This window comes from Ylistrum balloti, unplaced genomic scaffold (assembly GCF_031769215.1).
Source record: "Ylistrum balloti isolate Yb309-2 unplaced genomic scaffold, AGI_CSIRO_Ybal_v1 Utg371048, whole genome shotgun sequence".
Classification (NCBI taxonomy): Eukaryota; Metazoa; Mollusca; class Bivalvia; order Pectinida; family Pectinidae; genus Ylistrum; species Ylistrum balloti.
Window position 1 is genome coordinate 572009 of NW_026782580.1, and position 18418 is coordinate 590426.

The 18418-nt window shown below is 35.9% G+C and overlaps 1 protein-coding gene across 1 annotated transcript in view; it reads right to left on the reverse strand.

The window, feature by feature from the left end:
• LOC132560300 (prickle planar cell polarity protein 3-B-like) overlaps positions 1 to 18418 on the reverse strand; it is an 86478-nt gene that overhangs the window by 16762 nt on the left and 51298 nt on the right. The window contains exon 3 of the mRNA XM_060224966.1: positions 15807 to 15987. Within this exon, the coding sequence (XP_060080949.1) occupies positions 15807 to 15987 (181 nt within the window). The remainder of the gene's footprint in view (positions 1 to 15806; positions 15988 to 18418) is intronic.

Here is an 18418-nt window from a genome sequence, read left to right on the forward strand (position 1 = left end):
CTAGCTTTATTCTTCCTTTTTCTGTTTTTTTTTTCATTTAGAAATTACAAAAATACCCCTCAGATTTTTATCACCTCAAAACTTTTCTATATTCAAGACATTATCTTTCACCGTTTTCTCATGTATTTCCTGAAATTGCCCCCAATCTTACAAACAAACAAAAAAGCCTTGTAGAACATCAGTTACTTATCAATATGGAAATTTGGTTTTGCTACTTATCATTCAAGTGACAACCCTTTATCGTTTTTTCTATGCTAGCCGGTTCCTGTCATTATGTTTTTAGCCAGATGATACTGCCGCCAGTTCTACACTGGTAGACAAGATTTTATTATCTGTCTGTCAGTTCTGTCCACTTCTTGGAAAAATGACAAACATATGATTACATTGTCTATTACCAAGCATTTGTATGACTCTGGTGACATGCTACTGGAGACAGATTGGTAGCTATCAGTAAACATATTGAGTCTTGTTTTGACAGACAAATGACCTAATGATCATATTTCTGAAAGTGGTTGCAATTTTTTTCTTTTCGTCAAGTTGCCTACTTACCTGATACAATATGACAAAATAATTACCTCCATTTCAGCACTCTTTTTGAGAGTACAATTTGTGACTATGAGGATTTTTTGAGTAGGAAAGGAACTTCACATGACAGATAGCAGTTATTTTATAACAACATGAAAACATTTCAATACATAACATTAAACAATACAATGGTGATCTACTGTAAGCTGTTGTGCTCATTGCCATTCCAAGTCATTTCCAGAGATGAAAAATGTGCAGTTTAAAAGCAGAACTTGTGTAACATAAATTGTGTAAGAAGTTATTTCATAAATATTTGTGAGACAACCTGTAGATAAACAAAATGTTTTCTTAACAACAAACACACATTTTTTAAATGACGCTCTTTCTCGGAGAAATCTTCCTCCAAGCCTTAACGAGGAACACCTCAAAAACAAAATACAATTGGAAGTTAAGTGTATTTCCGTTTTTTCCAAGATGAAGAAACACTTTGGAGTGGAAACAGATGAGCAGACGACATAATGGCTGCTGTTATTGAGTTCTACTCCTTTCTTTTCTGGATAATTACTGCGATTTCCCGCTTTCAAATGCTAAATATTTCATTGAGAACCAGATTACTTCAGCAGCAAATTTTGTTGGAACTAAAATTTGCTTCCTTATTTCCTTTTTTTTTTTTTTTTGGAATAGCTAAAGAATTTTCTTCTTTTTTTTTCAATTACATCCAATAATTCCAGGTCACTTCTGTGGAGTCCACAGAGTATGAACTATTATCTTTGAGGAAAATCCTACTACACCAAGTCCAAATAGTGGGAACTTCGACTTCAGTAAGGTCCTTGTTCCTTATTAAGTCCAAAAAACAAGAATTCATCTCAGAAAAAATTCTTCTGAATTAATTTAGAGAGTTCACTACATCAGAACTCAAACTAAGTTAAGTTCTGAATACTAACTGTACTTTAGACAGTACACAAAATGGGAACGCCATCTCAGGAAAATCCTTTTGCATATCTTTATAGAGTCTACAATGCAAGAACTCCAGCTCCTTCAAATCTTTGTAACTAATTGATTGACCCCACAGTATGTGAACTTTATTGCTCTAAATCTAAACTGATCTACGTCTAAATCCAGGGGATTTTAGGTTTTACCTTGCTTTAAAGTTCATATTCAAAGACATTTACCTTTTCATCTAATGAGCCATACAGAAAATCATGAAAGGTCCTTCTCACTATTTTCATTAAGGGACAATATTTGGAAGTATGAATATTTTTTTAATTGACAGTATGTATGAAAAGTTTAAGAACTTTTTTTTAAATGTTAGTGAAAAAAACAGTCATCATTGACTTCGAAGGAAATCAAAGTAAATGAAACCAAACATTGGTAATGTAAAACAAGTAGTATCAGTGAAATCCTTGCACTTTAAGAAAAGGTGAATCATTTAATCCTATCACTCATTCCAGTTGCTGTTTAGTAGTCTAAAAAGGCTTCTTTACATGAAGAAAAGTTAGATCATAAATTACAATGTCAACTCTGTCTCTTATTCAATACTTATGTTACTGTCATTTATGATATTTCTGGAGTAGAGATCAGGCAGCTGTCAGCATGTCACCCTGCCTAATCCTGTCACTATAGTATCAAATAACTATACACACATTTCCTTACTATGTTGTACTAATATTTACAGACATACCTGTATACCTGATACCTTGTCCTAATGTAGACAGTCTGTGACTGACAGATACGGGTCAACATATATCTCATTTTGTATACAATATATATATTTCAGCTTTTTGTACATGTTTTTTTTTATTTCTATTATAACCATGATCTAGCTAGTAACAAAAAGGTCCATATGCTGCATTAATTTATCATGACTAGACATCTGTAATCCCCGACAGACAGAGGAAGGTGTCATCAAATGACCTTTGACCTTATCTATTATCTCCTCTAAACTGAAGAGTTCTGATTTCACTGTCACATGATATAACACAACACTATAGGAAGAATAATGAACTATTTGCATGTCTAATCCGTTTTATGTATTTAATTACCAATGACCGTTTGACATGTAAACAATGTTGTTGAATTGAACAACATCCTAACCTTTGACCTATAAAATCAGATGTTGAATTACCTGAATCAGCTACCTTGATTTCTGTTTTATCTGAAAAGTTTAACTGTGATTTTACAGATATCAACTGCTTTGAATATGTATCTAATGTTGAATATTTCACTACTATTTTCACATCTATCAATGAAATTTCTCTTCTATATTCAAACATACAATCAAACATCACTTCAAACTGATATGAAATATTACAAGGGTTTTCTTACAATGTGAAAAATACATGAAAGGTTTAATCAAGAAGAAATACTTCTTTCAATTCATAATCCAAGTTGAACAAATAATCCTTTTAACTTGTAATAATATCAGAATGGATTGAAAAGTTAAAGGGATATTTTTTAATGTGACACACACTTTAAACTGCCAAGAATTTTAAAATTCTATGAAGGATTAAATTTGAGATCAACCATACCATAACGAATGTGACAGCTACGAGGCATAGTAGGAAAAATATTGGTTCAGTTAAAAGGTAAATTTTGTTCATGACCCAGTACTTAGAACACCTAGACTTGAAGTTGGCAAAGGAATCTTTGAAAAATCAAAACCTGGCCAAACTTTCAAACAAGGGAAGATAATCTAAAGTAACAACAGGGGAGAATAATTTAGTGTGATAATTTTACAAGCCTGGGGCCCACATTGATTCAATGGAATGGTCTATACAGAGTATTCACTATTGTGTGGGTTATGTTGTGTAAGGCAGGACATGGAATCTGGAATCAATATTTTAGGTAAACAAGGAACAGGTGTACAGGGAAAGACAAGAGTTGTCTGCCCCTTATATGTTTACCAAAGGAACATGAGCATGTCCTTGGAATGCTATTCAAATATATAGGTAAATACTGCTCGACAACACAAATTTAGAGCCATCTGTTTAGGGATAAAAAGGTCCAGAGGCCATTTTTTAACACTAATCATTAGTCAGCTATTTATCTGGGGTTTACTGATTACAAAAACAGCACATGAAAAAATTGTTTTTGATATTATGTTATTAAAAATGTAATCAAAACACCATGAAATAACATGAAACAGAAACATTTACATAGTGACCAATGGGCTGAAATGGAGTGGAGACAACCTTACTTCAGTACTTTAAGAGTGTGGCCCTTTTACCTTTGTGTAGTGATTAGAAGACCCATCATGATTATTTGGGGTGATAAGCATGCAATTAACATGATGAGGGAAAATAATTTCAAAGCCAAATGTACCATGTTTCACACTCTCACTGACAAAGCACTTAAGGACACTCAAACTTAATGGACTGAAGAGTCCTTTTCAGTCATTTAGGTAGACAAGCTTAATTATTGACTTATCACAGAAAATAAAGGGAAAAAAATACTTATAACAAACTCTGATAGGTCTGTTTCAGTAAGACTCTTTATATTGTGCCTGTTGATTCTTTTAATTAGCATTAAAAACATTATTAGATTGAAAAACAGTCTAGTTGTGACAAAAACTATTTTCAAACTATTTCATTTTGACACGGAGAAAGAGAGATCATATTCTTGTAATAATCATTCCGATGAAATTCATGAAAGAGACAGAAATACAACGACAAAATGTAGCAATCTTTTGACATGTATGTGTAACTATTATAAATGAAAGTAAATCTTTCAATGTGACATATGAACATGTTGCTATTATATTTCCTTATCAGTATTTCAAACACATAAGCAATATTAAGATTAACTGCATGAGCGCCCTCTACGGTAATTAGAGTATTGATAATCAGCTATCTGTAACAGTCCATTAGTTTTAAGGTGAAACTATGTAGCCTTAAACAGTTGGAGTCCTGCTGAGCTATCCTCAATATTCTGTGGGAAAAAAGCTTGCTGTATGGACCCCCTTCGTAACAGTTGACCGGTCAGTGTACCATACTTTACCATCTACCATGTTTTTTTCTGTTAAACTGAAACATGGTATTTGTTAAACCCTACAAATATGACTTGTATACAAATCATGTATTGAAATCTCATTCCAAACAATCAGAACCCAATAATGCATGACAGATATCTTTTCTCAAAATTGTGGAATTTTTTTTTCAGAAATGTTTGAATTTAGTTTGTACTGGTTTATGCATGGTGGTCTTTTGTCTACTAATAATTTTTTCTCCTACAACATGAAAAAATGTAAACACCTTGTAGTACTCTAAAAACATTTTTCCACTCTAATTCTGATCTTCAATCCCCAGTATGATAGAGGAAGTGTTGAAGAGATAATCTGAAGTCGGTCTGGAGTGCAAGAAAATTGTTATTTGTACTTTAAGATAGATACCTTATCTCAAGTCCACACTTTAAACTCTGACAAATTCATTGGTAATATTGAGTTTAAGAAATATTGATAAAAACATAGTTTGGGCTCTTCAGGATCCTGTCCTGTTGAGGAAGAGGCTGATGAGGTGATGAACATTTGGGTGGCTGACTTCTTTATAATCAGCTACTACTTAAGTTGGTAGAGAAGATTGGTATGGTGTATATGGACTGGTTACTGAGTGGCCATATTGTTTGCTTCCCAAGCTCCTAATACTTCTCTAGTTTAGACAAACATGTTGGAGGAGTAGCCAAAACACACACAACTATTCACTGGCAGTGTTTGTACCTTATGATACTGTAACAGGGTAAAGTTAGCCACAATGTTTATTTTCTATAGAAGAACTTCTCAATATTTCCCCTTTCAATGATAATGTATTCACAGTCAGTGGTCAGTTTAACCTTCCAACTGAATTAACCTTTGTTTTTGAAGCAATAACTTTTGCAATACCAATCATGCAACGTTTTTTTTAAACAAGAGGCCCATGGGCTTTAACGGTCATCTGAAATAAAATACAAGATTTCAAATTTTGAACTTGAGAAGAAGTCGAAAATGTGTTTTCAAGATGGCGGCCATGTTGGATTTCGGACCAACCCAAAATTAACAAACTTTGGTCAGGATCATGTCACGATCATTTCAGGAGAGTTTCAGCTCAATGAGACATGTAGAACTTGAGAAGAAGTTGAAAATGTTTACGCTGGACGCCGGCGGACAAAAGGCAATCGCAATAGGTCATCAGAACCTTCGGACAGATGACCTAAAATTAAGAATCAAATGAATTCTTTTTTAACAAGACATATTGGAATACTTCTCTGATGCAGATCAAGCAGACTAGGAAAGAAAATGCTTTAAAACTATAACCAAACTTCAGTCAATAAACCACAGACTATATGACAGGCTGCCTGGGTGGTACATAACCATGGGTTCAGATCATCTGCCTACTTGTAAAAATTATGATGCATTTTCATCATAATTACATGCCTACCATTATGTAGCCCCCCTTGGGTTTAGTGTTGCTACGGTTACAAATAATAATCAATCCCTATACCGCCCATTCTTTAATACTATACCTGTATGTTACAGACTTGAAGTTTGGTTAGTTCCATTTGTAACAGAGAGTGAAAGAATCTCCATTCAAAACCATTGCATCTGTTTTGTTGATCTGGAATAACTATGCAAAGTGGGTTACTATGAAGATGCCTGGTAATTGGATAAAAATCCAAAATCTCTAACTGAAAGTGTGATACACCTGCGCAGCGTTTACAAAACCCGTGGCAGATGACATGCACTGCCTACAGGGTAAAAATAAGAGGGTATGCATCCAAACTAATTCCTGGCTGATTTACAGAACTTGAAACATAACGACTCTTTTATTTCTGATGGATAAGCGTAGTGACAATACGATTATATTGATTCTGGCAGTAGCGGTTGGCGCAAGTCAAAATGTTTAGCATCTTGTTTAAGCTCCTGCCCTTCCACCTCCAGGATTCACTACACAGATGATGGCTCACCTCCAAATAGGAAAGTTCCTATCTTTGACAAGTTGCTTTAAAGAAAAAAGTGTAAAAGGCACCTCCAGCATTGAAGTGTTAGACATACACAGATCCATACAGATCACAGACACTATATGTCTTAACTTAAAATAATGCTGATACTGTTGTGTATACTTTTTTTCATGTTAAAAGCTCATTAACAGTGAATTCATAATTTCAAATGTGTTTTATTCCCTTGAACCACATATATTTCTAAAGATCTGTCTTCATCAGTGTCAAGGGAGACATTATCATGTGTCATACTGTCTCACCTTTGGTCTGAGTGTTGAGTGTCAGCCCCTGTATGGAAGGTTTTGGGTTCTGTCCCCTGTCCAAGACATACCAAAGTCATTAAAAATGGTAGTTACTACTTCCGCTTAATGCTCAGCATTATGGTAATGTAATAACTGCTTCAACCATTGTCAGTGTAATGTGAAAAGGTGGGTGTCCTGCTGGAGGCCTTCAGCAGTACACTTCAGTAAGGCAGCACTATAAAACTCAGCGTCATATCCACTCTATCAAAGGAGACTTGCACAAGTATATCGCTGTCTCCCCAAAACACATTCAATGAATCCTTAAATGACCTTAGGTGTTGATAGGATGTTCAGCAATATAAACTAAACTATCATAAACATTTTACAAACAGTTGCCATATTTTGCCAAGGAAACTACAGAAATTTTGCATTTCCCCCAAATATAAAACATCTCTCATTTCCTTATTAACTAAAACTCTCTATGAACATTGTTGATGGTTACAGTGACTGGGAAGTGTTAAATTCCAAGACATAGGGATAAGATAATATTTAAGAAGTTAGTTACTACTATAAGCTTTATAAGACAGGATTTTAATGTATCACATCCCAAGGAGAATATGCTTAAAGATAAAATACAGCTCCAAGTTATCCTTATAGATAGAAAAACTCTAATCTAAAATCTACAAATATTCCCGGAGTTGTTCAAGGTCTGTGGTAATTTTCCTCGTTGGGTTTAGCAGAGTCTTGATTTCACTATAATAAGCTATTCTTACAGGCAGGAGTTTCCAGTCTGACATGATAAAAACCACTTGTGTACTATATAACTCATTGTTTACACTAATTAAAACTCTTTGAATCCCAAATCCAGACACCTTTATTGTGTTAAACAAGTCTGTAATTGAGCACTAGATGCTGTTTGTTGCTGACAATCTGACAATGGCAATACACCATGTACTTGACACAAAGAGTATGTGTAATACTAAGGTTGCCAAGAAATTCTGGCTTTGTACATTTCATTCACATAGCTTATTAAAGGGGAAAAACTAACTAGACCAACAAATACATTTCTCTGTCTCAAAGAGATGGAAGGAGGATGCGGAAAATCTAGAAACAATATCCCTCACCAATCACCATCAGTTCATGTAATATGCCATTACCCGTTATAACCATCAGAACCTTGTGTGGCAAATTGCCTAATATCAACATCACTTAAGCATATCATGGCCGATATACAACAATAGATATTCTGTTTTTATTATTACTGAAACGTGTAGAATGTTACATTATGATAATTTCTCATTTAGATTCATTAATGAAAAAAAGATTTTGAGGATATCTATCATGTATTTTTTGGCAGTTAGTGTTATCACATAAATTTTCTGAAATTTGGCTAATGAAGTAAACTACAAAAGCTTCCTAATTGGTTAACTTTCTTTTGATATAAAGTAAAAAAGAATTGATATTGAGTAGTAAAACATATACTAAAGGAAATTAAATAGGTTTTGATCAATCCGAAACTAGTGCTCTAATTGTGTGATAAACTGAATAACTTGTGTAAGTCTGATATCAACATTATTAAATGTGTTAACAGAAAAGGTGATACTGTAAACGTATATACTTTTGTAGTAATCTCATTCTAGCATTTTTTGCGCCAAAGTTATTGCACTTTATATTTGCCAGGAATTTAATTTTGCTGTATTCACAGTTAGGAAAGGTAATATGAAATTAATCAGCAACCATACATTTTTACAATGAATCAAAATCTCAAAAAATATCTATTATTTCTGTAAACAGATCGACAGAGGAATGCGAAATTAAATATCCATGAAGTAGCTCAAACTAGACAATAGTGATATGCAAGCTTCAGGAAATTAAACAACTATACACAAGCAATTATTGCAGAAAGTGCAGATTTATCATAGTGCTTATATGTTCAAAATGTTTTGGCAAACTTCTTCACCTTCGTAATGAATACTCAGAAATCTTGACTTTGGTAAACTCGTAAAACCCTGATAATTTGAAGTAAAAAGTCTGTCCCAGAAATAAAATCCTACATAAACATCACTCCTCACCCGAAGTTCTAAATTTCACACACAAAACGGCAGGGATATGAAACTCAGTTGCTGAGGAAGATCATCTGTACTATTTTATTTTTGAACTAGCAAATATTTGGAGAAGCATTATCAGTTACAAGGACAATTATATGATAATTGCATGCTGATGTAATTGTACACCTTTCATCCTCTATAACATTTGAATACATTTATTACTCTACAATCATGCAGAATCTATTTTATACATGACTTTAACCTTTTATAATAAGTATCACACATATTCCTAACACAATATCAGCTTTTGTGGTAATTAATGAAAGCATGTACAAGGAATTATCCATGTGTTATGGTGATATTATCACAAATTTCTTGCATCAGCTGATTTTATGCACCATAAGGATGAATCAAGGGACTCCAGGTCAGCAAGAGGTATGTGTGGAAGTCTGTATTGCCAACATAGGTTATGTCTGGTCAACCTATACAGAAGAAAAAATGTATTTCTCCTAACAAATTTTTCTCTCTGTCATAATTTTTATTCCTTTGCCTTTTAGTCTAGACCAAAGTCCAACACAAAACTTCTATCAATCCTTTTTTTATTTTTATTTAACCAGAAATAATTTCTAAATTTCCAACATGAAAAACTAACCAGCAACAAACACAGACAAGACAGGTTCGATACATATCTACCACATGGTTCCAAACAGTTGTATTCTTGCTTTTCTCATTCCAAGACTACGCTTTGAAGTCCCAAAAAGATTTTTAATCCTGGCCCATGAACACTGTGTAAACTGTAGGTAGAGGAAGTATTATAGAAGTTCACTTTATAGTTACTCTGGCTCCGTACCTGTTTTCTCCAACATAAACACTACCCTCCCCAAATATATATATAACAACATTCCTGAATGTGCGGAGAACTTCCTATAATTTCTTTTTCATCTTCACTGTAGCATTTCTTCAAATGAATCATCAAAACATCCTATTTTTATTATTTGTAGTTCCTATAATTTTTATGTGTTTTTTTGTACCTTTCGTCCATGGAATCCTTCAAGGCTAGACATCTATCTGGTACAATAGCAATTTGTCAAATCATTTCTCTTTCTTTCAAAGAAAACTGAAATTGATTTGAAGAAGGTGTCTTTTCTTTCCTAGAAGAATACAAGAACATACTCTCCTATGCTGTATCTGTTAATGCCAATGAATTACCTTAGTCTTTATTTGCACACTGCACTGCTCTTGTGCTTCAGCCTTCATTTTTTATTACCATTTCAGGAATCTGGTAAATTTTAACTGTAACCTTCTAATTAGCTGTCAATTAATGGAGAATCTAAACACAAACAGGGTACAGTTTCAATTTTATAACCTGGTGAACATAGGCTTCTCAAGTACAGATAGCCCAACATTTTTACTTCACCAGACAGAATCAAAATGGAGCAGATAATTGGCAATGAAAATGAAATTTAGCTGCCATTTTTTTTCTAAGTGTGAAAGATCAATTTTCAGACTCAATATCCAGAAAATGCACTTCAAGAAGTACATATAGCCTGTGGGATTCATAACTACAAAATAATTTGTACTTTTTCGTTTTCTAGTTGTAGCTTGCCTAAATTTTCAAAACTAAAAGTACAGCAACCAGACATTGTCTGGGCACCTTCACTCACATGATTTTCTACAAATAGTAATGGTGACCATGACCTTTGAAACCTAAAACTAACTCTGTTCACCTTACAAGAAAAGTTATTATAATTCCCTTTAGAAATGTTGTCCTTGAATTGAAGTCAAATGGACATGTATTAGAAGAAATGAAAAAGGTAGGAGAAAGACAGGGAGGGATGGATGGAAGAGGGAACAATTACATTGGTTATATACATGTGGTGTTTGTGTATCAAACAGATAGAAGGATGAATGGAGAGAGGAAGGGTGAAGAAAAGACTGTGTTATGTGGGGTATACACATAACAGACAAAAAGAAGAAGGGATGGAGGGAAGGAAGGGTGAAGGAAAGACTAGGTAGGTTATGCGTGGTGTATGTATAACAGAGAAAAAGAGATGGAGGGAAGGAAGGAAGGAAAAGGGAAAGACTAGGTAGGTTATGCGTGGTGTATGTATAACAGAGAAAAAGAGATGGAGGGAAGGAAGGAAGGAAAAGGGAAAGACTAGGTAGGTTATGCATGGTGTATGTATAACAGAGAGAGAGAGATGGAGGGAAGGAAGGAAAGAAGAGGGAAAGACTAGGTAGGTTATGTGTGGTGTATGTACTGTAACACTAACAGAGAGAGAGAGAGGGGGGATGGAGGGAAGGGAGGATGATGGAAAGACTAGGTAGGTTATGCGTGGTGTATGTACTGCTACAGACATAGAGAATGTAGGTTGTGTGTGGTGTATGTGTAACAGAGAGAGAGAGGGGTGGATTGAGGGAAGGAAGGAAGAAGGAAAGACTACATAGGTTAAGTGAGGTGTGTGTATAACAGAGAGGGAAAGAGATGGCAGGAAGGAAGGAAGAGGGAAAGACTAGGAAGGTTATGTGTGGTGTATGTATAACAGAGAGAGAGAGATGGAAGGAAGAGGGAAAGACTAGGTAGGTTATGTGTGGTGTATGTATAACAGAGAGAGCGAGATGGAGGGAAGGAAGGAAGGAAGAGGGAAAAACTAGGTAGGTTATGTGTGGTGTATGTATAACAGAGAGAGAGAGATAGATAGAGGGAAGGAAGGAAGAGGATAAGACTAGGTTGGTTATGTGTGGTGTATGTATAACAGAGAGAGAGAGACAGAAAGAAGGAAATGAGAGGCTAAGACTAGGAAGGTTATGTATGGTGTATTTATAACAGAGAGAGAGACAGAGAGAAGGAAGTGAGAGGGTAAGACTAGGAAGGTTATGTATGGTGTATTTATAACAGAGAGAGAGAGAGAGACAGAGAGAAGGAAGTGAGAGGGTAAGACTAGGAAGGTTATGTATGGTGTATGTATAACAGACAGAGAGAGAGAGAGACAGAGAGAAGGAAATGAGAGGGTAAGACTAGGAAGGTTATGTATGGTGTATGTATAACAGAGAGAGAGAGACAGAGAGAAGGAAGTGAGAGGGTAAGACTAGGAAGGTTATGTATGGTGTATGTGTAACAGAGAGAGAGAGAGAGACAGAGAGAAGGAAGTGAGAGGGTAAGACTAGGAAGGTTATGTATGGTGTATGTATAACAGAGAGAGAGAGACAGAGAGAAGGAAGTGAGAGGGCAAGACTAGGAAGGTTATGTATGGTGTATTTATAACAGAGAGAGAGAGAGACAGACAGACAGACAGAGAAAAGGAAGTGAGAGAGTAAGACTAGGAAGGTTATGTATGGTGTATGTATAACAGAGAGAGAGAGTCAGACAGAGAGAAGGAAGTGAGAGGGTAAGACTAGGAAGGTTATGTATGGTGTATGTGTAACAGAGAGAGAGAGAGAGACAGACAGACAGAGAGAAGGAAGTGAGAGAGTAAGACTAGGAAGGTTATGTATGGTGTATGTGTAACAGAGAGAGAGAGAGACAGACAGACAGAGAGAAGGAAGTGAGAGAGTAAGACAAGGAAGGTTATGTATGGTGTATGTGTAACCAGTATCTGACATTCCTACACTGTTCTGAGTTATCTTAATGCATTAACAGATACCACGGTTTTCTCTTCACTAATTAATTACTTGTGCTATGTTTATCAATATAGTCAATAGCTGTCACTTAAAATGCTTTTAAACGATTAGTTACAGGTTGTTCAATTTCATTTATAATAACAGTATGCATGCAATTTCTATGCACAGATCCCAGTATAAAGCAGACTTTAAGCTGAAGTCTCACTGTATAAATTTCTATGTAACCCTGTATAATTTAGACTCCTGTAAAAAAAAAAAAGACCTTTCATTAGGTCACACTGTATATATTTCCATGTAACCCTGTATAATCTGGACACCTGTATGGACCTAAACTTCAGATGTTTCATACAGTCTTGAATAGGGTAAGATTTACAACCTCCTAGCATGGATGTGTAAAGCATTTTTTAACACTGTCTTGACATATTGCTGACTGTAAGTAAACAAAAATATAATTTATGATCTATAAATATATATGTGTATATAAATCTGAGCAATTTATGTGAAATTGCATAAAGATATATCATGTAAAGGCCTGGATCATTTGTTCAAGAGAGTTCAAAGATCAGCAGGATATAGCTACGTTGTACTTTTCAGGGTAAAGTTTCAGCAAGGAACCATCAGCAGGAATATGACAAGCTTGCCAACCAAGCAGGCCTCTTCATCCCCCAACGATATATACAGAAGCTCCCAAATGCCTCTTGGTCTCAAGTAGGGCATGTCATGTGTTGTGTAGTGCTGGCAGATGGCTGTTCTATATCTGTACAGAGTCTTCTGTACTCATCCTCATCCCATCCTACCCATTCTCCTGCCTCCCTTCCACTCCTTAGTCTAACAGGCTTAAAATGCAGCCTTCCTGAATGTCTCTCTCAAGACTTTTGACGATAAAGTCGGTAAGCAGCATCAATCAAGATTTTTTTTAACCAGAAATCTAAATGCTTGAAGACAAACTAATTTTTTTTCCTCCAAAATGTAATGAATGCATTAAAATTTACACCAAGATTGGGTGGTATAAGGGGTCCAAATTAACTTGAATACTTTTCAGGGAAATGTTTTCTGTTCAAATGCATGATTTGAGACTTGTTGACATTTTTCTCTTGAATACAGACATAAGAGATGCTGACTTTGGAACAGGTCTTAATCCTACAGTAGACGAAATGTAATCGCTTTCTGAGGCACATCCTGCTGGTGGGATTACAACATTTCTTACAATTTCCTTTCTCTACCAGACTTATGTTAAAACGACATGGCTACAAACCAATGTTTGAAAGTAATGACATTGTTTTTTTCAGTTGGCCTTTACTACTGATTTTGAAAAATATGGCATTTTAGTTTGTAAGACAGCATACATGATTTTTTACTCAAATAACTTCAAGAGTGAATAATCAAAGAACCAGACAAAATATTATAGCAGGATTCGTCCACAAAAAGTGACTGACTCAAAATTAACAGTTACAGCTATTCTTTACAATCAATGAAGTGTGGTAGATTGGGCCAGACTTAATAATCCGAAAGTTTTCTGTAGATCACAAGTTAAGTCAACTAACCACCAGGTCGTCCTTACTAACAACTGATGACTGGACTGATCTCTACTAATATCAGCCAAGTGTTTTCTCTTGTCTTTGTGCTGTACTGTCTGTTACACGGTTTATGACTAAACCTGCTCTCCAACTGTTGTGTGTGAAAACCACAAAACTCCTCAAGTGATGTTAAGGGGAACCAGCTGTATTCTATAAACCAATGGATCCGCCCCCTGTGTCAGCGGATAACTCCACAATAAAACCTGGGCATTATTACTTAAACATTTAGAATTAATGAGAAAGCTACATGATAATCAGAGCCATGCAAGTAAAACAATATGGCAGCCTCGAACACTGACACCTTGGAAATACCTATGCTAGGCAGCAAGGTGATTTTAATGTGGATGCTGCAGATTTCCAATTTCAGACTCTGTCATTTAGTATGATCTAGTGGACATGCCTTTGTCCAGGTGCATTAACTGGGTAACTGGTTACCGTAAATCCCCTGTATCTTCTGTCAAGGTGTGGTACTGATGGACAATAAGTTACCGTAAGTCCCCTCTATTTTCTATCAAAGTGTGGTACTGAGGGACAATTAGTTACCATAAATCCCTTGTATTTTCTGTCAAGGTGTGGAACTGAGGGACAACTAGTTGCAGTAAATCCCCAGTATCCTTTGTCTTGGTTTGGTAGTGATGGACAACTGGTAATCCCCTTTAACCTAGTCCAGGTGCAACACAGATAAGAAACAGGTTACTGTAGTCCCAATGTCCCATACACATGTAGTAATTTGGAAACAGGTTACCTATCAGGGAAACATAGAAAAGAGAGAGAGAGAAAAGGGGAAGTGAAAGGATGTGGAAGGCCAAGGCAACGGAGAGAAGGGGAGGAACAAAGAAAGGAAAAGGAGGAAGTCTGGTACGCCATGAAACTGACAACAGCAGATACAAATGATCACCATACATCATGTCCTATTAAAGCCAGATTCCAGACAACACTGGTCAGATTTCAATTATTGTCATTTACAGACTGTGGGCAGATACAAACTGGATTGTCTGTGACTTACAGAAAACAAAACTTTCCTAATTACTAGTACCTATCTGTCCTGTTACTGGGTACTGTTGGTGAAAGTGTGCGAAACTTCCAGTGATGCCCTCGGAGACCTATTGGGCTCTGAATCAAATCCCACATTATCAACAGGTCTGAACACAATAGACCCAGTCTTTGAAATCATCTCTATTGTTGACATCGATGATAACCCATACACCTTGGAATAGCCCCACCCCCATTATTTCCATCTCTAACTTACAAAACACATTTATCAGTAAACACTAAACAACATTCCCCCTGGAACACTCATCTCCACTTCATCATTAATGTCAATGAGAAGGATTATGCTACCACAGCAGAATTAATATCATTTGTTCATGCAAAACAAAAAATTACTTTTATCATTTTGATGATTATGGATGTGATCCCTCCCCTTAACAATTGTTTATGTGTACAATTCCTCTGAAAGGTCTTTCACTCACAGAATCTGTTCATACTTTTTTCAGCAGAACCTTCTCTGAAGATATAATTACTTTCATACAAAATTTAAATGCTGGAGCAAAAACAGAAACCAAATCAGGATACTTGTGGACCCTTGCCCTCTAATGTCTAGCTTAGACCGAAAGAGATCAGCCAAGTCTATTTCAGGTGCTGGGGAGGCCGGAGGGTAATCTCATAGTCTATCAATGCCAGTAGTTTAATTCACTGTGTCTGGTGATCTGCCCTTCATTTCCTCGTGATGCATGCCAAAAAATAACATCACACATGATCATCTACACCTCAATACCCCAAAAACCAGGTGCTACTTTCACTGATCCCAAACCTCATTAACTTACCTGTTCTGGTTTGAGTCCAGGTGGTACCCAGGTGTATTCCTCCAAAGGACATCCACTATCATCATCAGAAGTAGAGTTACGTTTTGTGTCATGGATCAGTCGCTGGAGGCTACGTTCCTGGTCCCCTGTGCTGCTCATGTCATGAGTCTCCGGCGGACATTTGCAATGTTTACATATTTTTCTGGAATGACAGAAAAAAAGAAATTGATTGATGAATAAATATATGAAAAAGGAACTCCAGATCTTACAATAATTTTCATCTGTTAAGGAAATATTCCTGCTTTTAAAAACAAAACAAAAAAAAGCACCTAAATGCAGCTTAGTAAATACTTTACACTGAAGAAATGGAGGCAAGGAAAATTACCAATGAAACATTTCAATGTTTGCTTTAAAGCGCAGAACAACACTTGTCAACAGATTCATGCATTATGCTTACATAATAGTTATGTACAAAACACATAAAAGCAGATTGGTTTGTAAATCCACAATGATGTCCACACCTATGGGAGTGCTATATATCTATGTTATCCCAATCAATTACATTAGTCAACATTCTGCATAAGCTACGAGTTCTGATAACACAATTTACATAGTTCACACATGTCTAGGGAGACATGGGAAAATGCCTTCATGTTCCATTTCTGTAAAAAATGTCTGATATCCTTCACTTTATCACAAGTTTCTTATCTCTCCTGATCTATACACATTGAAAGAAACAACTGCAATGATAGGGTTTGGCTTCATATTCTTTGGATCGTCATTGACAAGGCCACCTTTTATATGGTACATAGAATGCACTTGTATTCTGGTGAACAAAATATCAATATTGCTGAGCCAGCAAGAAATCACACACTCCATTCTTGAATAGTGTTCTACTGCTGATAATAAGAATTATTAATTGGTTTAGATTCAGTGGGACGTCATTATTCCTTGCCTTTTTGTCTCTTATGATTTTCATTATCCACCTGTTACTTTAACAAAATTCTAAATTTATCATGTCTATGAAAACATCTAAGTCTGTCAGGTCATTGAATGTCTCTATGGGAGGATTGGAGGATTTAATGGCAACTATACAGAAACACACAAAATATTGAAGAGTTCTCCTGATTCTCTTGTCACATCTCCAGCTGTGGCAGAAACAGGAAGTAGGCTTTAGGGCATAAAAAAACGGTCATTTAACCTTCCATGGCGCCTAATATGTTGTCAAGGAAACACTAAGGCACACCTACACATATTTCACTTCACACAGGAGAGTTCTCCAATCAAACTTATACATGACACATCCACACATCACTCTATTGCGAGATTTCATCAATTAGCTATGTACACAAGCGGAATATTTCTCTAAGGACCCATGACATCACACTACTTTTAACTCATTTAAATGTGTGCTTTGCAGTCAAGATCTGTTCATAATTTCATTAGCATGATAACATACTATATGGAGTTTATCCCCTAGATTCATTCTGGAAAGATTGTGAACCCTCCAAAAACCTGACAAGGCTAGCACTACAAAGGTTATATATTATCTTTGTAACAATGTCACTGATTGCTTGAAACATATGTGAATCTGAATCACGGAAAATGTGTTTGCAATAAGAATGAAACGAAAACATAGAGCCTGCAACTTCGAGAAACTTTATCAATGCTTTGCATTTGGATATGTCAGGATTAGTGGTTCTTAATAAGAAGTTATGGAAGGAAAATATGAGAAAACAATTGATGATATGGTGTGTGTGACATAGTATGCTGTAATTAAGCATCCTATAAACCACATTACATTTAAAACTCCAGTAGCCCTTATTAACCCTTTTAGTATCCCTGTCTCCATGCAGTAGCCCTGCCCAATTGAGTAGCACTGACCCCATTGAGTAACCCCAACCTACATCGAGTAGCACTGCCCCTATTTACTAACCCCAATCCTCAATGGGTAGTACCAAGTAGCCCAAACCCCACTGAGTAGCTCCACTCCCATTGAATAGCCCCGTCTCAACTAGCAGTATCTGTCCCTATTGACATTAACCCTACTCCCATTCAGTAGTCCCATCCCCATATAGTCCATTATTGCCTTACAACACTTGCTTGCTTGTTTCTGACCACCTTACTGCAGTTACAAACACAGAGAAATATGCATAGATAAATATTTGTGACCTTCTGACATTCTGTGAAGGCCCAGTTCATTACCACAATTGTATAGAATGCTGTTTATCCTTTGAGTGTTCTCTACCGTTGGCTTTGAAATGTAAACAAAAAAGATACATCTGATAGAATAACCTCTTCTGTTACATACATGAACATCCCTCCCCTCCCCCCATTCCTCCCTCCCCCGAACACAGAAAAAAAAATATGCTGAAATTACATAAATTGACAAACAATGTACCAAGAATTTTCAAATCATCACTTCCATTGTGATATTGATACATAAAACCTTTCCCTTGGTTATTCAAGGCACCAACGAATTGTTCAGACATTTTCACTTTTGATATTAACACCTTCATGAATATTTCAAATCGGACATAACTACCATTTACACTTTCAGTTATACATAGTATTGATCACTGCCCGAGACGAGATGTATCCTCACTCACCAAGATTCGTATCGTACTTGTGAT